We start from the raw sequence: 21,454 nt of genomic DNA, 5'->3' as shown, positions 1-21,454 counted from the left end.
TCCTCTTTTGAAGTAGTTAGATAATTGAGCATGAATCTCTGCTAAACAGACACCGTGCACTTGCGGTATATTTTAAAACCCATCAGTGACAAGTTTAATATATACATTTAGTGACTATATCTACTTTTATATTAAAATTAGATTATCTCTTTTAATAATTTTTGATGTACATTACCCTAATATATAGGTTTAGGAAAAACTTGTCATGCATTAAATACATGACATTCAACTTTTGACTTCATAACACTTCCCCCTTGAATGCCCATATTTAATAGGATATTAGTTGTCTCGTTAGGAACCTTGTGAGGAAAAATCTAGTGAGAAAAATCCATAACTAGGGAAAAAATACAACTACTATGTATCCTTATATGATTAAAATTAACTGCCTCATTAAAAACCTTATCAAGACAAATTCGGTGGGATAAAAACCTGATTGAATGGAAAAAGAGTGCAACACATATAATACTCCCCTGAATCTAGCATATATCGCGAAGGTGACGCATTCCAATTTTTCAGACTAACTCTTCAAATTTCTTCGTTGGAAGGGATTTCATAAATAAATCTGGAAGATTTTCACATGATTGGATATGTTGGATGTTTATTGTCTCTTCCTTTTGGAGTTCATGAGTGAAAAAGAGTTTTAGTGATAAATGTTTAGTTTGGTCTCCTTTGATGTACTCTTCGCTTACTTAGGTGATACATACAATATTGTCCAGAAAGTAGTGTTGAGAAACCCTTCGGGAAAATTTACCTCATATAGACGATTTGGGAAACCTAAAAACTTTGGGGTGATCTCTGCTCTACAAGTGCAGAAGTTGATGAGAAAGGGGTGTGAGCTGTTTTTCTGTAGTGTGCAAGATGTGAGTAAAGAAGTCGAGTTGAAACTTGAGGATGTTCCAATAGTGAATGAGTTTATGGACGTCTTTCCGAGTGAAATTTCAGGTATGCCGCCTGCAAGAGCTGTCGAGTTTACCATAGACTTAGTTCCTGGAACTGCACCTATATCTAAGGCACCTTATAGAATGGCACCTCCTGAGATGAGTGAGTTAAAGACGCAATTGCAAGAACTTTTGGATAAGGGTTATATCAGACCAGTGCATCGCCTTGGGGAGCTCCTGTTTTGTTCGTGAAGAAAAAGGATGGGAGTATGAGGTTATGTATGATTATAGGGAGTTGAATAATGTTACCATAAGAACAAGTACCCTTTGCCTAGAATAGATGACCTATTCGATCAACTAACGGAGCTAGTGTGTTCTCGAAGATTGACTTACGTTCAGGATATCACCAGTTGAGGGTAGCTGATAAGGATGTACCTAAGACTGCTTTAGAACGCGTTATGGTCACTACGAGTTCACTGTAATGCCATTTGGGTTAACAAATGCTCCTGCTATATTTATGGATTTGATGAATAGAATCTTTCATGAGTTTTTAGATAAGTTCGTAGTGGTTTTCATTGATGACATTTTGATATATTCGAGGAATGAAACCGAACATGATGAACATTTGAGGACTATCTTGGAAACCTTGAGGAAGAACCAACTATATGCCAAGTTCTCTAAGTGTGATTTCGTTTGGAGAAAGTAGCATTCTTGGGTCATTTTGTGTCTAAGGAAGGAGTCTCGTAGATCCTGCTAAGATTCAAGCTGTGAGTGAGTGGCCAACTCCAAAGAGTGTGACTGACATTAGAAGTTTCTTGGGTTTAGCTGGCTATTATAGGAGATTTGTGAGAGATTTCTCGAAAGATAGCAGACCTATGACTAATTTAATGAAAAAGGAGTCCAAGTTTGAGTGGAATGAGAAGTGTGAGGAAGCCTTCCAGATCTTGAAAGATCGTCTAACCACTGCACCTGTCTTAACCCTACCTGATGGGAATGAGGGATTTGAGGTCTATAGTGATGCTTCGAAGAATGGTTTGGGTTGTGTATTGCAACAGAATGGGAAGGTAATAGCTTATGCATCGCGTCAACTGAAACCTATGAGGCTAATTACCCTACCCATGATCTAGAGTTAGCTGCCATGTATTTGCATTGAAGATTTGGAGACATTATCTTTATGGGGCAACCTGCAAGATATTCACAGACCATAAGAGCTTGAAATACATATTTACCCAAAAAGACTTGAATATGAGACAAAGGAGATGGCTAGAGTTGATTAAGGATTACGATCTAGACATCCAGTATCATGAGGGAAAGAATGTGGTGCTGACGCCTTGAGTAAAATCGAGTCATAGCTTGAGGCTTTGATAGTTCCTGAGGAGTTGTGTAGAGATATGCAAAGGTTGAACCTAGAAATTTTAAATCCTGGGGAAAGTGAGGCTAGACTCAGTAACTTTCTTTGGGAGTGTCAATTTTCGATGAGATCATTGAGGGTCAAGTTGGGATGAGCATCTAGATAAGATAAAAGAGAAAATGAAGCAAGGTAAGGAAGTAGACTTCAAGATTCATGAGATGGGAGTCTAAGGTTTAAGGGAGGTGGTGTGTACCACAGAATGTCAAGACCTTAAAGAGACGTCTTATGGATGAGGGCACATACTCCATATTCTGTGCACCCTGGGGGTGACAACATGTATAAGGATCTTAAGGTGATATATTGGTGGCCGAACATGAAACGAGAGGTAGCCGAGTATGTGTCTAAGTGTCTAACCTGTCAGAAAGTGAAGATAGACCATAAGAGGCCCATGGGGACAGTCCAACCACTAGAGGTTCCTGGATGGAAGTGGGATTCGATTTCTATGGACTTTGTGACTGCCTTACCCAAGTCGAGGAGTGGAAATGATACCATTTGGGTTATAGTGGATAGACTGACCAAGTCCGCTTTTTCATACCTATTAAGGAGACATGGAAGAAGAAGCAACTCGCTACAACCTATATCAAGCATGTAGTGAGATTGCACGGAGTCCCAAAGGACATTATTTCAGACCGTGACTCTAGATTTCTATCTAAGTTTTGGAAGAAGGTCAAGCAAACCTTGGGACAACATTAAAGATGAGTACCGCCTTTCACCCTGCGACCGATGGTCAGACTGAGCGGACTAACCAAACTATGGAAGACATGTTGCGAGCTTGTGCTATAGATTTTCAAGGAAGTTGGGAGGACCAATTAGATTTGATTGAGTTCTCTTACAATAATAGTTACCATGCGAGTATCAAGATGGCACCTTTTGAGGCGTTATATGGCGGAAGTGTAGAAGTCCCATTTGCTGGAACGACTATAGTGAGAATGTAGTTTTGGGGACAGAATTCATTGAGGAGACCGTCAAGAACGTTAGATTGATTCAGGCTAGAATTCAAGCTGCGCAAGATAGGCAGAAGAGTTACGCAGACTTAAAGCGGCGCGAAGATGAGTTCGCTGTAGGTGATAAAGTATTCCTGAAAGTATCACCCACCAAAGGCGTTATGCGATTTGGGAAAAAGGGCAAGCTGAGTGCTAAATATGTAGGCCCATATGAAATTTTGGAGCGCATTGGGAAAGTAGCTTATAGATTGGCATTGCCAATGGAGTTTGAAAAGATGCACGATGTGTTTCACATATCCCAATTGAAGCGCTATATCCCTGATGAGCGCCATGTGTTAGAGCCTGAACGAGTGCAGATAGATAGTAGCCTCACTTATGAGGAAAGACCTGTCAAGATTCTCGACAGGAAAGTGCGTAGTACGCGTAACAAGGATGTGCATATTGTCAAAGTTCTTTGGTCTAACCACGAGTCAGAAGAGGCAACGTGGGAAGCCGAAGAGGATATGAAGAAAAAGTATCCAGACCTATTCCTTGAGGTGAGTTACGAGGGCGTAACTCGTTTTCTTTAAGGGGGGTAGAATGCGATAAATTTCGCGCTTTTTGTCTATTTTTATGACATTTTCATGTATATGTATGCCTATGTTGGGCAATTTGCACATGTTAGTGCAAAAGAAGTAGAGTCTCCGCATAAGAAAAGTGTTCATAAGTAACACAAGTGTTTAAAAATGGGAAAGTGCACAAGAGGCACTATCTTTTCTTCAAAGATTTTCGAAATGATGAGTTAGACTTTCGAAAACAAGAGGGTTTTGTGTTAAGTTTCGGGACGAAACTTCTTTTAAGGGGGGTAGACTGTAATCCCCCACATTTTTAAAGGATTTTCATAAATATATTAAGTTATTTATGTAATTATATTAAATCCAAATGAGTTTGGAAAATGATTTGACTTTTAAAAAGGGTTGACTATTTTAAAAGTCAACTAAAAATATTTTTCTAAGCTTAATAAAGTTTGATATTTTAATTAAGCGTGTTTTAAATAAGAGTTTAATTATTAAAAGTATATTTGAAAAGAAACTTAATGGAATCGAAAGCCCAAAAGAAATAAAAAGGGAAAGGATAATTTGATGACTAAAGTCCTAACAAGCCCATCTTGTTAGTCATCAAAGTTTTAATTATTGAATTCCTTTTCCTAAGCCCAATAGGATTAGCCTATTGTTTTAATATTAATTATTTCCTTTTTCCTAAGCCCAATAGGATTAGCCTATTTAAATATCCTAAAACCCGAATTTTTGCCCTACACTTATTTTCTCTCTCCTCACTTGCACGTGATCTTTGAGCCTTCCTCTCACTCGACATTTTCTCTCTCCTCTTCCTCTTGAGCGTGACTTTCATTTTTCTCTCAAAAATCGTTTCTTCTTCGCTAAGTAACGTTTCTTGTTGAACAAGAAACGTCACAAACCTTTTCTTGAAGCCGAAAAATGATTTCCGCCGGCCTTGCTGCTGTCCCAGCTCGGCGCCCCTTCCTCCTCTTATTTTGGTTGTTTTCTTTACTTCTCCTTTAAGATTCCATTAAAGTTCTAATTTTTATTGTTATTTTATTATTATTTGCATGATTTCGATTTGAGTTATTATTTTTATTATGAAATATGTATTTTTCGGATCATATGTATAAAAGAAAAATTTCAGATTTATTATTTTTAGTTTTAATCATGAAAGATGTGATTTTTAGGGTTTTAAATCACTAGAAATCGTATATTTAGAGTATGAATATGAATTTTGATTGGAATACGATTTTTATATTCATTTAAAATATTTTCAGAAGGTTTAGAAAATTTTATAGTTGCTGGAAATTCAGAAAGTTAATTTTAAGGTTTTTAATGGTTTTTAATCACTAGAATAGTTTATCTATACTAGGGATTAAAAATAATGAGAGTTTAAATTATAAAAACGATTTTTAAAGAAGTTTAAAGGGTTTGGGACGTTTTAAAGTTGCTGTATTTTTTTTAGTACAAGTATTTACTCGATTTCTTGGTTGTTTTAGGCGGAGAATTCACTGTAGGGGACTTTTAGTGCTTAAAAGTGGCCTACCGTTACGTTTATACGAGGTACGTACATAGTCTACGTGCTAAATGGTTAGAAACATGCTTTGGGATGTTTTTATATTTAGTATCATGTATAGGACCTTGTAGTTCATATATATGATTTACTATGATGGCTTTACATGTTATTTGCTGTGATGCTACATGTAAACTAAGAATATGTTAAGTATGACTTGTTTGTATGGAAGTTTGATGCAAGCAACTAAGTTTAGTTTGGTATTAATTCGTGAGTGAATTAATGTAAGTAAATTGGAATCATGGATTCTTTGAGTTTATTATTTATCTTATAAGAACCGGGATCTTATTTGGTAAGTATGGATTATACCTATGTAAAGGTACGATTTCTGTTGGCTGGGTTCAACAAAGGATAAAAGAAATAAAAGGAGTCTTGATTGATAAGTTGTGAACACTTGTTAATCTAAAGATAAAAGGAATTTGTTATGATTATGTGATTATGAATTGTGTATTATTTGGTTGTTGTGGTGTCATCACAAGTATTAAAAGAATGCAACGTAAAGTGAAACGAGAATAAGTTATAGACTTTAGACTAGTGCACGTCTAGAGTTGGACATAAGGGTTGGGGTTATGGTGAGCGTGCCATAGTTTTCTAGGAATGGGTTGATCACCATCCTTTTTATTCAAAGGTTCCTCGATATCGCAGGTCACTCTAAATGCGGAGTCGCGCCCCATTTCATTTTATTGGCAGGACAACTCGTCTAATAACTATTCCATTAAAGTGATAAAAAGCTAATTTAAGTTTAGTTCAGTAAGAGTCGTCTGCAGAGTATTACTTATTTATGTTATATATTTATCCCTGCAATTTATGTGTAGTATCATGTTTAGGATTATTTTGTCTGATATGTAGTACTCAGCTTTGCTGATTACGTGCTTGCTGTGTTTGTGATCATGGCTTTGCCTATTGATCCTGTGGTGATCCTTCGGGGGAGCAGAGTCAATAAAGCATTGACATTACAGGTTCGAAGATGCATACCATTGGGGAATCTGGAATGGAGAGGCTTTTATGTCATTAGTATTACTTAAGTTGTTTCGTAGGAACATCTTTATTAAGTTGAGTTATTTAGTTGGTGTGTTTAAGTTTGACATTGTCATTTGGTTCATAAGTTTAATAAAGTTGATTTTTGTTTTAGTAAGTTTTCCGCTGCAAAATTCTGAGTAAGCCGAAACGTTTTCACACGGGCGATAATGCCTGGGTAATTCTCTAAGTTTTATATTATAAAGTATTTTCTAGAAAGAGAGAATTATCGGGGTGTTACATTGTTTCCATTCCACACTCTTCTTAGATATTCTTGATCATTGACCTTAGCCATACACATTCCCGTTCAGCTTCATAAAGAGCATTAGTCCTGCATGATCTAATGATATAGCAATCAAGATCTTCTTCGTGGATTTCCAAGATATATATTGCAGTGCCTCTATAAATGAACAGATATCCAGATTGAGACTTAGCCTTATGTGGGTCTGATAGGTACCCAACATCTGCATAACCAATAAATGACACATTTGGTTTCGACTGATAGAATAATCCAAGGTCTCGTGTTCCTCGAAGATAACGTAATAAGTGTCTGGCTCCATTCCAACGTCTCTTTGTTGGTGCAGTGTTGTATCTAGCTAACAAGTTTACTGAAAAAGTTATGTGAGGTTGAGTATTGTTAACCAAGTACATCAAGACACCAATTGCATTTAAATATGGTACTTCAAGACCAAGAATATTTTTCGTTTTCTTCTCGAAACCTTGATGAAATTGAATCATCTTTCACATTCAAGGAACGCACTATTATTGGAGAACTTATTGGGTGGGCTTTGTCCATGAAAAAGTGTTTAATAATTTTTTCTGTATAGTTTGATTAATGTAAAAAAATTCCATTTCTCAAATCTTCCATTTGCAAGCCAAGGCAAAATTTTGTCCTCCTACTGAGATCTTTCATCTCAAATTCTTTTATCGACTACTTTGTAATCACTTCAAGTTCTTTAGGATTTTCGATAATGTTCAAATCATCGACATAAACAACAATGATGGTGAATCCTGATTTAGATCACTTAATGAATACACAAGGACTGATTTGATTATTTTCGAATCCTTCTTTCAATAGGTATTCACTAAGAAGATTATACCACATTCTTTCACTAGATGATGGACTACACTCTATGCTTGCCAGGTTGCTCTGAACATTGGAGGTTTCAGAACTAGTTATAGATTCATGATAAGAATGGCTCGGAGTTTGGTATGCATTAATCATATCTTATACTTCTTGTTGCTCTTTCCACAATTCAGCATATCAGAGGTCAATCATGAAGTATGGTATAGTAGCGAGCCAAATTCCCTCTTGTTAATGATCCACCATATTAGGCTTTTTATCCAACAAATTCAACAAAATTATAATATTTATTGTATAACCAATGATATGCTTCGATGTAAGATAAATAATCTAAAAGTAGAGCAATTGTTGGTCCATGATAATAAAATTGTTGGTGTCCTTGCTCTATTAGAAAGTTCGCATACTTCAAAATATTATGCACATAATCAGTCATAATTTCTTCAGATCTTTTTACTAGAATGGGTACAAAAAATGGAATATGAATTTTCATAATGAATCTGTGGTAAAATAAATTACAAATAGTAAGTACCACATATACTGTCATAAAGACAATTAAATCTCTTTGCTTATGAAAATTTAATAATATTTTCATATTTAACTCGACAAAATGTCATACATTATTCATAAGTATCAATAATGCAAGTGTAGATAAGGAAACCAAAAAAAAAATCAAATTATTTGTGTTTTCGAAAAATTAAGTATATATAAATATGTATATGGTAAATTTTTATTCTGACTACTAGGTTTTTCGTGCATGGAAAAGTTAATTGAGGGAGTTCCAAGGAAAGAGAGGTGCGGCACAAACGGCCAACTTATATACCAAGTCTTTTCTGAGCCATAACTTTTCTCGGAAAAATAAATCAATACAAGTATTCTTTTCTTCAAAATATATAAATTGGAAAATATTTATACTTGGAAATAAAACTTTTTAGGCTGCATAAATAATAAAAAATATATGCACATAAAATGCAAAATATTATCCACAAAAAATACGACATTCTAACTTATATGCCATTTTTAAATCTACCCAAACTCTCATTAATAAACCTAAAGGCTCTTGATACCACTTTGTAACACCCCAATTTCTCTCTTTTTGAAGAATATATTATAATATAAAATCCGTGAGAAACTTGAGAGTATTAACGCCACGTGATAATGTTCTTGCTAATAAATAAGAGACCGTGAATTCTTTATAATTTACGATCATAAAGTATTATATATCTAATAAAAAATCTATTGGAAATAATTTGCCTTTAAAAACAATAATAATTCTTATAAACTTAGGGCCTGTTCTCTTCGGCATAAAACAGCTGAACTGAACTGAACTGAACTTATCAAAGCTGAACTGAACTGAACTGAACTTATCGGAGCTGAACTGAACTGAACTGAACTTATCAGAGCTGAACTGAACTGAACTGAACTGAACTGAACTGAATTGAATTGAATTGAATTGAATTATATTACATTGAAATAAATTGAATGTAATAAATATATAAATAATAATTTAAACAATAATAATATAAATATTAAATAATAATTATAATGATAAGTAATAATAATGAATAATAATAATAGTAATATTTTGAATATTTTTAAATGATAGTTATAAATAAATAATATTAATAATCATAAATTAATAATAATAATAATAATAATTAATGATAGTAATGATAATTAATAATAATTATTTTATATTATTTGTATTAATATATTAATACTTGACGATGAAATATAATAACAATAATATCTAAGAAGTAAATTAATATTACTATTTTAAATTATATTTAATAACTTAAAAATATTTAGTAATAAAAATAATGATTGGGTTGGACCGCGAAATTATACAATAAACCGTCTTGACGCGATTTGATTGGTTTATGGGCTAAAAAAAGTGGGTTTATTTGTGCTTTGACCTAAACCATGTTCCTCCTAATAATAATAGTAATAATAATTAGTAAAGCTACAATAAAAAAAATATATAGAAACAACAATAATAATAATAATAATAATAATAATAATAATAATAATAATAATAATAATAATACTTAATAGTAATGATATATATTTAAATAATAATAATAGTAATTAGTAAAATAAATTATACCAACATAATAATAATAATATTTAACAAAATGGTTATAAAAGAATAGAGCTGAACTGAACTGAACTGAACTGATCTGAACTGAACTGAACTGAACTTATTGGAGCTGAACTGAACTGAACTGAACTTATTGGAGCTGAACTGAACTGAACTGAACTTATTAGAGCTGAACTGAACTGAACTGAACTGAAAATAAGCTGGGGAGAACAGGCCCTTAGTCATATAAAGATATAAAATAACTTGTTTATGAAATCCTCTTAAAAATCCACACAATACTGCATAGTTACGTTTGGAGATTAGTTGAAACGTGAAACCTAACAATATGGCAATGATGACAAAGATCTTCTGCACTTACTTCCTCCGTTTCTAAATAAGTGCAACATTTGCATAGTGTTTACTATTCACAGTTTAAACTTCAATTAGCTTTAGTGATTTGCATTTTAGGAAAAACATAGTCATGTGAGATCTTGTTAGATTCGTCTAAATGTGAATTTTTTTAATATCAACTTTTTATAATTTTTACTTATTGATAATTGAAGATATTACTGGTTAAAATAATGCATTGGCAAACGTGAAAACAAGAAATGTTGCACTTATTTAGAAACGGAGGAAGTATATAGTAAGTCAAAAAAATTAATATACTCATGTAAATTCATAATATTCACAAAAATATGTAATTCAATTTAAAATAACACTAAAACATGATATATACTACGTATGCAAAACAATAATTAAAGATTTAATATACACACACTTTGAAAATTAATAACTGATAATGGAGAAGAAAAAGGGTAGGTGTATTAGGCATGTTTTTATTTACGCCTACGCGGGATGATGAGCGTGTATTTGACTATCTCATTGTAAAGGTTTTATTGAATACGTTTTGAAGTCACCAACACGTCTATAAAGGAAACTCATAAACCTAATTGGATATGGGAATCGTAAGGACAACTTACGGACTTATTCAATGTAGATTTTTCCGTCCTAATAATGTTTTAAACACCCTAAAATATTTAGTTTAGATTAGTTCAAAAAACACATAAAAGACTACTTTTTAGTGATATATATTATGCAATCAAATTATAGGTACCCAACTGGTTTTCCAAATTAAATAATCAATGTCAGAACAGTTCTTTAGGTTTTGATTAACAATAAACACAAGGTGATATATATTACAATCAGGCATAGAAATAAATATGCTCATGAATAAGAAATAAAAATAAGAAAAGAAAATAAAAATATACAATACTTACCGTCGCGGGAATACGTTAACAAAAATCTATATCACAAATAGAATGTTAAATTACAGGTACCCAGATGGTTTTCCAAATTAACTAATCAATGTCAGAACAGTTATTTAGGCTTTGATTAACAATAAACACAAGGTGATATATATTACAATCAGGCAAAAAAATAAATATGCTCATGAATAAGAAATAAAAATAAGAAAATAAAATATAAATATACAATACCTACCGTCGCGGAAATACATTAACAAAAATCTACATCAATTATCACAAATAAAATGTTAGTAACTTCAAGAAAATAATAAAAATATATAAAGAAATAAAATAAGTAGTTAATGTAGTTAACCCTCAAACATTATACCACCTTTCGAGGTCGTATATATATACTGATCTCGGATTGAATTGTTGTACGATTGTTTTGTAATATAGCAGGTGTTGATCGTGGCTTTTGGTATCAAATAAGTATGATGTTGTTATATATTTAGTTGCTATAGTATGGGTTTTGTATATTAAGATAATTGTATTGTGGTGCGAGGGATTTGAGACTTTAGGATAATTAGGCGGTGTATTATGGCAGTAGATACTACCTCCGTATTTTTTTAGTTGCACCATTTGCTTTTTCACATTTGCCGAGACGATTCTTTGAACGTTAATATCTCTTATTGGGTGCAAGTAAAAAATATAAAAATTTGATATTTGGAATCCTCGCATTGAGACGAATCTAACAAGACCCCACTTGACTATGTTTTTTCTTATATAATAATGCGAGATAACTTAACAAAGTTGATTGATGAATAGTGCCACCAAACCAAATGGTGCAACTAAAAAAGTACGGAGGTAGTATGTAGTAAATGTGTATTATGTATGGATGTCTGGCGTGAATGGTGATGGTGATGTGCTGTGTGAATTATATCAATGGCGGATTTTGGTATATTTTGGTGTTAGACGTGAAGATGTGATATTATCAGGAGTGTGATGAATATTTAGGGCCGTGAGAGAATTTTTTGTGTTGAGGGATGAGAAAGGTTAGGGCGGGTAATATATATATATAGGTTTAGGTGGTTGGGATGCAATATGTTTCCGAAATCTAGTAGGTTTGTAAAAAGATTGTTTAAAAATATATTAAAAAGGTTAGATAAAAATATTTGAAAATACTTTGGGAAAAGATTATTTTTATAAAAGATATTTTTATTAATAATACTAATCAATATAATTAATTAATTTTATTAATTAATTGGAAGTAGAATATGAATTAGGAGTGGAGTCCTTGTTTATACTAGTTGGGCATATTCCCTTCAAAAAAAGGTTGGGCATATAGTCGTAATAGAATTCAAAAATAAAAGATGAATTTTAAGAGAAAAGATAAATAACTTGAGATGATCCACTATTTTTAAAAATCATATAGCTAGGATTAGGAAATATTATCTAGGATAAATAATCTATAAGTTAGAATTCAAAAGATAAAAAATAAAGTAACCATCACTTTAAGGCTATGTTTAGTTCACCTGAAATTTTCTGATCTAAACTTATCTGATCTGAACTTATTTTTTCTGATCTGATCTGAACTTATTTTTTCTGATTATAAGATCTTATCTTTTAGATTTTTCTCAATATATAAGAAAAAATATAGTCATGTGGGGACTTGTTTGATTCGTCTCAATGAGTACTTTATTAATATTCAATTATTATAATTTTTACTAATATGTAATGAAAGATATAATAATTTTTAAATATAAGCAAGATCTGAACTGATCTAATCTGAACTTATTTTTTCTGATCTGATCTGATTAGATCTGAAATAAGCAAAAATCTCGAACTCAATGGCCGTGACCGTGAGCTATGCGCCGGCAACTAGCTTTTTATTTTTTTTATTTTTTTTATTTTTCTTTATTTTCTTTTTAAATCTTTTTGGATTTTGCCTTTAAAATATTTTTAGTTTTATTTAAAACAAAGTACTTGGGTTTAACTGCAAGTAAATTTCCGCTCAATATTTAATTTGGTATACTTTAATTGAAATCCATAGTACTCCCTCTGTTTTTTTTATCCTTCTCACTTGGAATCTTGACACTATTCATGCATAGAGAGAATCTTCTCAAATGTTCTCAATTTATAAGAAAAAACATAGTCATGTGGGGTCTTGTTTGATTCGTCTCAATTAGTACTTTATTAATATTCAATCGTTATAATTTTTACTAATATATAATGAAAGATATTAAAGTTTTAAAACGTGCATTGGAAGACGCGCACAGAAAAGTAGGAATGATAAAAAAAAACAGAGGGAGTATATTATAAAAGCCTATTTAAAAACCTTTATAATAAATAATAACCCTTTTTGAGTAAATAAAACCTTTTAAAAATTATACTTAATAACTCATTAAAAATACGGAGTATTATAATTACAATTAGGATTAATGGTAGGTTTGACAATCCCTAACACGACATGAACCCGACCTGAAGTTACCGAGAGAAACATGAACCCGTCACACACGAATGACACGAGGTCAACCCCCATTCGTGCAATGAAAGAGAAATGTGTCGTATATTATGCAACTATTCTACTTTTTATATCATTTTTGAAACCTTCGGGGACCAACCTAAAATCAACCCGAAACCAAATACGAACACAACCTACTAACACGAATTGACAGCCTTAATTCATAGACAGTTGGACATCTTTTAATAATCTTATCAAATGAGGAGTGTCCAATCATAGTCCAAATATGACATACACTGATACACATTATTTAACATTTCAATATAGCATCAGACTTCTTTTAACACAACAAATCGAGGGATGATAAAACACTATCAGTAACAAGTATTTAAACATTCTCTAGTAGGTTTACCGTTTACACCCCCTCCATAGCTAGTTTATGAGCTTTATTGACTGGATTTTAATGTCGATAGGACTCTTATACACCCAAAATCGAGACGAGCTGCTAATGCCACACAAGCAAGATGTTGTACCTTATAGGGTGTCTTTTCTGTGTTTTTTTTCCAACTTTTCTTTTTTATAAACATAATACGAATATCTCTTATACAAGTTGGGGAAAGGGAAAAATTAGAGATCCCATTTTTACAAGAGGCAAAAATCGAACTCTTCTCACAAAACTGAAAGGAAAGCTCCAACCATGATTTTTGTTTTTTTTGTTAACTGGTTTCTGTTATTTGTGCTTGTTTTCACTTGTTACCAAAAAAAATATAAGGTTTTATACATTCATTGCATGTTAATCTTAAAATCGATTCTAACAGTTAGGATTAGACCTATCTCCTATTTATTTTTTCACTTTGCAGTACGTGTTTTTTTTCCCATGCAAGGGATATTCGTATTAGATATTAGCATCATAGCGTCATCTCCAGTCAGACAACCACATCAATAATCTAATGTATGAACATCATCTCAAGTCAGACAACCACGTCAATAATCTGAAAGTTCATATCAGATATTAGTATCATAGCATGCAATAAAGAATATATCATACAGTGGCGTATTTAGGAATTTACTCATGGGGTACGAATACGTAAGTAGTTAGACTCGTTAATTTTTTTTTTTCAAAATAAAGCTTTATTAACATTTTTTTCTCCCTAAGTTTAAGTAAGAACTTAGATATAATTGCTAACTATTTAAGTGTTCAATGTTTCAATTTAAATAACCAGATCTTTAGAAATAAGTTGTTCAATTTAAAAACAGTTGTTTAAGTATATAAATGAGAAAAAATATTTCTCCTTAAGTTTAAGTAAGAACTTAGATATAATTGCTAACTATTTAAGTGTTCAATGTTTCAATTTAAATAACCAGATCTTTAAAATAAGTTGTTCAATTTAAAAACAGTAGTTTAAGTATATAAATGAGGAAATTTTGAAGGAAAAAGAATAGAGACAAAATTATTATTTCGGAGCTTTTATTTTTGTGGGCTTATGAATTTGTAGTTGCAGAGTAAGCTTACTAATAAATTTTTAGTTTCACACTAATAGCCATAGGCCCATAGAGAGTAGTATATAGTAAAAGTGTTGAAGATAAATTAAACATGAGTCAAAGGGTAAGTAATTAAAAGCATAAAAAGAACTTTGTGGGGTTTTGAACTCGAGACCTCCTCATAAATTCATGGATCTTTCTTTTTCCTTTTGCTACCAACAAGACAAACCTCAACTTATTGATTTATTTTCACTATTTTCCATAAATAATGGGGGTACAGCTGTACCCCTTGTACCCCCTCTAGATCCGCCCATGATATCATATATTCATACAATTATCTCATCTTTTTATCACTACTCTCCATCTTCACGAAGTATTCAATTTTCATTAAAAGTCACTCACCTCCTAAACATCATGTTATATGCCTAGTTCCAAAGAAAAACAAACAGAGGAAAAAAAAAAAAAAAAAACAAATCTTTTGACATCTATTTTATGCGTTCCAAAATTTGTTGTCTGAATGAACCTTTAGTTTACTTGATGGTCATCGAGGGTATAAACTTCACTTAACCCTCATTCTTCTCTTTCTTTTTTGATCCATATGAGCCACGAAAGCAGTACAAAGAAGGGAAAGAGATTTGAACCTGTGACCTACAGCACCTCAAATCTTAACCACTAGGCCAAAACATCCTTGGTAACCCTCATTCTTCTCTCATAGATAGGATTGCTTTCAAAAAGTCATTGAAACAGTCGGTGATGCATTACTACATTCTTACAACTATAGGAACTTCATCAACGAAAGACAATGCAGCAGAGTGCTTTACATTTAATACATACTTGGATCATCTTGTCTTTAATTCTCGTGTTGAGCTGAACCATGAAGATGATCTCAGAAACCAGTAACTCGTGGAATCAAGTACTTCTGTCCCGTGCCCGCTTGTGGAACTACCGTACCAATAAAATGATAAGCAGACGAGCATCTGTAGAAGGGTGTGGTACTATTTGCCATCAGAAGAGCAATTAGGAAAGATAACTTCGAAGAGATTTGAACCTGTGACCATAATGAATTGTAATCTCTTTGATATCAGCAACCATAATGAATTAAGTAGAAATTTTCATTACTGCACAGTAATGAACATTTCACACTTCCTTGAAACAAGGATAACTACATAAACAATTAGGTCAACATCAACTAGTAGCAGACACATCAAGCAATCAGACATTCAGAATGGCAAGCTTCTCCACTGATTAGTGATTATAGTTCTAGCCCAACTCCCAACTAGCTCTTGAAAGACAGAATTTTTCATGCTAAGTTCAAAACTACAAAATTGCTCAAGTGAAGAAGAATAACATTACCTGGCAGGCATCTCTGATTCATTGCTCCAAGATACGTCATTTATCCTTCTGAATGCTCCACCGTTCAAAAGTTCTCCACTTGCCAAATTGAAAGTTAATAGACTCACAATCTAAAGTTCTGAAATTCTACATCGCGTGCTTTTAAGGAATTAAAAGCATGCATGCAGAAAGTAGAGCGTAATAATCTGGACCTTAGACACCTTCATATGAGACAGGAGACAATTACTTCGGTATTTACAAAATAGAACAGCAATAGAATAGGGCACAAGAAAACATAACAAGGGGGTCATGTACCAAAAGAGTATCCTAGGAACCTAAGACAGCATATTAATAACCACATGGATGGCACACATCTGTAAGATTTTTAGAGCCCGTTGGTATTAGTTCATATGGAAGCAAACTAGCAGAAAAACTACCTCAGATAGGGATAATGGCCTTCTACTGGTAAATGTAGCCACTTTAAAGCAATTATGTTATCTATGTAACTTTGCAAAGTTTAGAGTCATCATGGTTTCAGAAAAAGATTAGAAAATCAAGTTCAGTCATCATATAATCATATAACAGTGTAGGGGGCTTATTGAGCACAGTACTGCCAGTTAACTGTTTCAACTAAACAGAATTAAATAGAATATAACTTAGCTACATTTTAAAGAAATACATGAACAGAATTGTTCTTATTGAAGTCCATAAGAAAATGGAACCCCACATACAGATTTGGGATCACGAAGAGTATATACAAATGTTGACAATGGCTCCCTAGGCAGCTTGTAGAAAGTCAATCACTTTCTCTTGTCCACCATTGTGACTATCTGAAAAGAATTAAATAAGCTAGTTAAAGCATATATTGATTAAATGTACATATGCAACACCTAGGTTAAACCTTTAAAAGTGGCTGTCCAAGACAGTTGGATAGAAACATTGAAGCCTAAACTCTCACCACTAGGTTAAAAGTAAAGCCTCATACCCTCTTGAAAAATCTACCGCCTTTCTTTCCCACTCCAGTGCCAGCAAGACTTGACGCTAGTAAAGATCTGGAATCTGGCCTCCACTTCAATTCTTTCAAGACAGAAAACAAAGTGGCCAGCTCAGGAGTAATCTCAGAATCTTTTATACTATTACATGACACCACTTTAAGTGTCTGGAGCTCCTTCCAACTCTGAACCATGGAATCCAAACCTTCTGTTGTCAGCAAGGAGCATCCTTCCAATGATAGAGACTTCACCCTCCTATAAAAAATTATGACCATCATAAATACTCAGATTCAGACAGTCCACCCAAAAGTATCAAACGTCACTAACAATGACAGCATCAATAATAGCCCAACGCCGGCATTGAGGCTCCCACCTATTGCAAATTAAAGGGGAATCATATGCAAGCAGCATTACCACAGCGACAGCAGAGGCTGTCACCAATCCAATGCTAAAAAACAGTTATAAGAGCAAAGAACAACAAGAAGGATGAAAACCCAATAAATGGACAAAACATGATCCGAGCGAGATCCGCTTCTAGGTTCTGACTTCTGACAGGTCCGGTAAAGACAGCACAGTAGTCAAAGATTCACAATAAAGCATATTTTTTAAAAAGAAAAAAAAAACTGAAAAAATGAAAAATGAATCAAGAGGTAGTTATTGCTGGTCATAGAGACCGATAACTTACCTACACCATCCAGAACAAATGCCCCTTCCAAAGTTTCAGGTACACGAGTACTAACGAGTTGTCACTTACAAATTTACAGTCTACCAGGCTACCTTATAAAAACCAACTCCAATTTACCCCAGTAGCTAGTATCTTCCTGATCCAACCATTAGTCAAGAGCAAAAAAAAGAATGCATGCAAGTTCAACACTCCTCTCCTCTACTCCCATAAGCCTCTACTTCAATTCTCAAACAAGTCAGATTTCATATCATTGTTTAGCATGAAAACAAAGAGCAAACCGATCATAAAAATCAACAACCAGAGATCTAGAAAGCAAAACAAATATTCCATTTCAAGCAAATCAATATTCTAAAAACCCGTGGTTTACTTATGGCGAATTGTGAAGCAAGTAACCATATCTACCTTATGCACTGCGTGTGCTGGATTATAGACTTTCAATTCTCACCATTGAATTAAACTCAAGCTTGTGTCACATGGTACCCAGAATACAACTTTTCCTGATAACTTCCAACCTAGTAAGGAACTAGCCTACTCAAACCTGCATTTCCAAGTTAAAATAGTTTGAATAAGAGAACCTTTCCTGGTTGATTATACAATCAACATCAACGATTTGTCCATATGCGCAGTACCCATTAACCAATAGTGGGATATTGGGATTCCTACAACTACAAGTTACCTTGACATTGCAATATTCCCTACAAGAAGCATATCTCTCTGCACTCAATCCTACCTCTGACCCTTGCTTTCTTTTCACATTTTTTCTGCAGCTTGAAAACTTAATACAGTTCAGGCTAAAGAATTCATGATGTCAATCAAGCAGTAACACAATAGTACAATACTACCATCAACATACTTTGCAACCATGCATGCTCCTAAACAGCATATCTAATTCACTTTCAACAAAGCCCCATTCTCTAATTCCCTCAGCTTGTGCTTCAGAAACCACTAAAAAAATACATCAACATGCACTGTATTCCCCCTCAACGGAATGTCTTGGCAGGATTTAACCATATTAGCTTTATTTTTTGACCAGTTAAGGACTACTAAAAACTAAAACGGCTGTCTAAAAGGTCAGTTTTTTGGACAATGGATTAGTAGTAAAAGAAGTCAGTATAATACTATAATACTTTACAAGTAGCAGAATATATCATCAGAAGAAATCTGACATGTCTTAAAAACCAATGTTCTTATATTGGCAATGAAGCTTCAATAGAGCAGTACAACCGTACGAGCATGTTTCAAACTTAATTTATCTTCACGCTTGAGAAATAAATGTTATCTAACGACATAGAGGACACCGCACAAAGTTCATCTCATCACAAACAACATATATGCAACCGCTGCTCTGAATTATGGTCTTTTCACTCAGACATACCTTCCCCATATATCAAGCTTAAATCAGAGGCTTAAAGCAACATACATATTACCTAAAGCACATAGAAGTAGGCCTTGAGGTAGCTTGGTGGCTCCATTATTTGCTTCAAGGAATGCTAATGCTAGATAACCCTTTCATGTTCATCACTCAAGTACTCAACTGATATAAAATTCATATAAAGGAAGCGATGACGTAGTTTTTCTTAATTCAAGTACAGAGATGACGTAATTAATATGTCTTGTGTGACAACACATCCATGTCCAAATTCACTTCTCAGTAACAAGTAGTATAATAGTCTCCCAATCTCAACATGTCTCTTCAAAAAAAACATTTGAGCTCTTGCTAGAACCATAGACAGGTAAACCACTGTATGCGAAAAAGGCAATCTGCATCTACAAAGTACAAAAGTAGAAAGCAAAAGCAATTCATAGCTGAAAATATAAGTCCTATCCAACACTTTGCTTAACCCAACCTTTGAAACAACGGTAAAATCAGGAAACAGCTATACAAGGGGGGAAATGAATAATATGATCCTGCCATAAAAAGGCATTGCACAATGTACAGTAGAAAACAAACATAAAGCAATAAACCAAACGCATACCTACAAAGAGCTGCATAACGGAATATATCATCCTCCAATCCCCAACAATCCTGAAAAGAAATCTCTCTTACAGAATCACACACCAAGAACAGAGCTTTAGCACTCCCTTTATCCCGAACTTGACACCGCTCCAAGTACAGCTCCTCCAGTGTTGGGCAAGAACCCAAATGCTCATCAGGACCGGGGCAACTATCTATACTCTCACACGACTGGAACTTCAAAGTCTTCAAATTGCTACAAAATGAAAGCGCGGCCAACCACCCACCATCCATCTTATGACCACAAAGGGTCAGCTCTTCCAACATTTGACAGCATTGGCCAATGGCCTTAATCCCATCATAGCTACCCTCACATCCACTAAGTTCAAGCTTCACTAACCTCCTACAACCCTGAGCTACAATCGTCAACCCAATATCCGTCACCACCGAATTGTACAACCCATCAACACAACCCACCAATTTGAGTATCTGCAAGTTCTTAAACCCGGAAATCGCCATCAACGACATATCTTCACAGCAATGTATCTCCAACTCTTGAAGAATCAAACATCTCTCAGCTAGAAAACCTAACCCTCCCTCACTAGCATTAACCAACACTAACTTGCTCAAATTAGCACAACCATTAGCAAGAACTTTAAGCCCTCTATCAATCAACCCAGACCCTAAAATACCTTCTCTACCAATCAAACAATCACTAACAACCTCCGAATCAAGATGAATCGAAACCAATTTATGCGACATTAAAATCCCGGAACTCCCACAACTTCTAAAACAAGCTGGAGTAAGATTAATCTCACTCAAATTAGGAAATCGATTCGTTAATCTCCCCGAATTAAGAAAATCCCAATCCAACAGTGTAATTGAACGAACTAATCTTCCTTGAATTGAATACCACCTCTTACAAACTAACGAATTCGTAAAATGCTGCGAAATTGGTACTTTGGAAAGAATTAAAGTTAACGATTCATCGGAAATGAGAGAGAGAGGATCAGAACCTAAAATTAGGGTTTTTGAATTGGTATGATTTTGTTGAAGCTGCTGCATTCTAAAGATTGCGTGCTTCAATTGCTGATCTTTAAACCACAGCTCAGGTAAACTTGCTCTTCTCTTTCTTGGAGTTTCGCTAGGGTTAGGGTTTTTCGGATTTTCTTCAATTGCAGCCATTTTTATTTGGGTTTCTGGTTTAATAGTAGTGATAATTGTTTGAAGCTTTGTATGGTATGTTAATGGTTTTTAGGGTTTGTTTGTTTCTAATGTTATTTTCTCTCTCCTCCTCTTCTGTCACTATTTCCAACGGACCATTTTTTTTGACGATTAGATTTGTAGGGTGTAGAAAATAAAATGTAATGTTGTGGAAAATCAAATTCTTATCTGAAATTTGTATTTTGAAATTTACTTTTTGTTGTTTTCTGTTATCTAATGTACATGGAACCACGTTATAAATAAGAGCTCCAACAAATCATTGATGAGATCATGAGATGATTTAAAGGTCGTAATTTATCTAAATTAAATTTATTAGATTTAATTGAACTTAATCATCTTTTATTTTGTCTTAGGTCTTGTTTGGTTGTATATAGGAAGTCATACTTCTTAGGAAGTTATTTTTTCTATGTATTTGAAATTTTTAGGAAGTGTAAAATTGTGTTTAGTTGATAATGGGAAGTAGAACTTCCTATGGGAAACTCTACTTACCTAGGGTGACCTCGGTAAGTAACTTCCTCCATTTTGGAGGAAGTAGAACTTCTTAGAAAGTGCAAATT

General features: G+C 33.6%; 1 protein-coding gene across 6 annotated transcripts; it reads right to left on the bottom strand.

Annotated features, from left to right (window-relative positions):
* Positions 1 to 15,395: 15,395 nt before the first annotated feature.
* On the bottom strand, positions 15,396 to 21,047 carry LOC104905337 (F-box protein At5g51380). 6 transcript variants are annotated; one of them, XM_010693843.4, is made up of 5 exons: positions 19,696 to 21,046; positions 17,028 to 17,289; positions 16,774 to 16,872; positions 16,064 to 16,263; positions 15,396 to 15,758 (listed from the first exon to the last, which is right to left on the bottom strand). In XM_010693843.4, exons 1-3 carry the CDS (start codon positions 20,856 to 20,858, stop codon positions 16,843 to 16,845), a joined length of 1,455 nt encoding a protein of 484 aa, XP_010692145.1. In that variant the 5' UTR covers positions 20,859 to 21,046; the 3' UTR covers positions 15,396 to 15,758; positions 16,064 to 16,263; positions 16,774 to 16,842. The 6 variants fall into 6 exon arrangements, with proteins under 6 accessions (XP_010692145.1, XP_048496426.1, XP_010692144.1 ...); XM_048640469.2 differs by having other exon boundaries at positions 17,001 to 17,289; positions 19,696 to 21,045; XM_010693842.4 differs by having other exon boundaries at positions 16,064 to 16,872.
* Positions 21,048 to 21,454: the final 407 nt, after the last annotated feature.

This window comes from Beta vulgaris, chromosome 1 (assembly GCF_026745355.1).
Source record: "Beta vulgaris subsp. vulgaris cultivar EL10 chromosome 1, EL10.2, whole genome shotgun sequence".
Taxonomy (NCBI): Eukaryota; Viridiplantae; Streptophyta; class Magnoliopsida; order Caryophyllales; family Amaranthaceae; genus Beta; species Beta vulgaris.
Note: the sequence above shows the minus strand (reverse complement) of the source record. Positions and strands in the feature narration are given on the sequence as shown.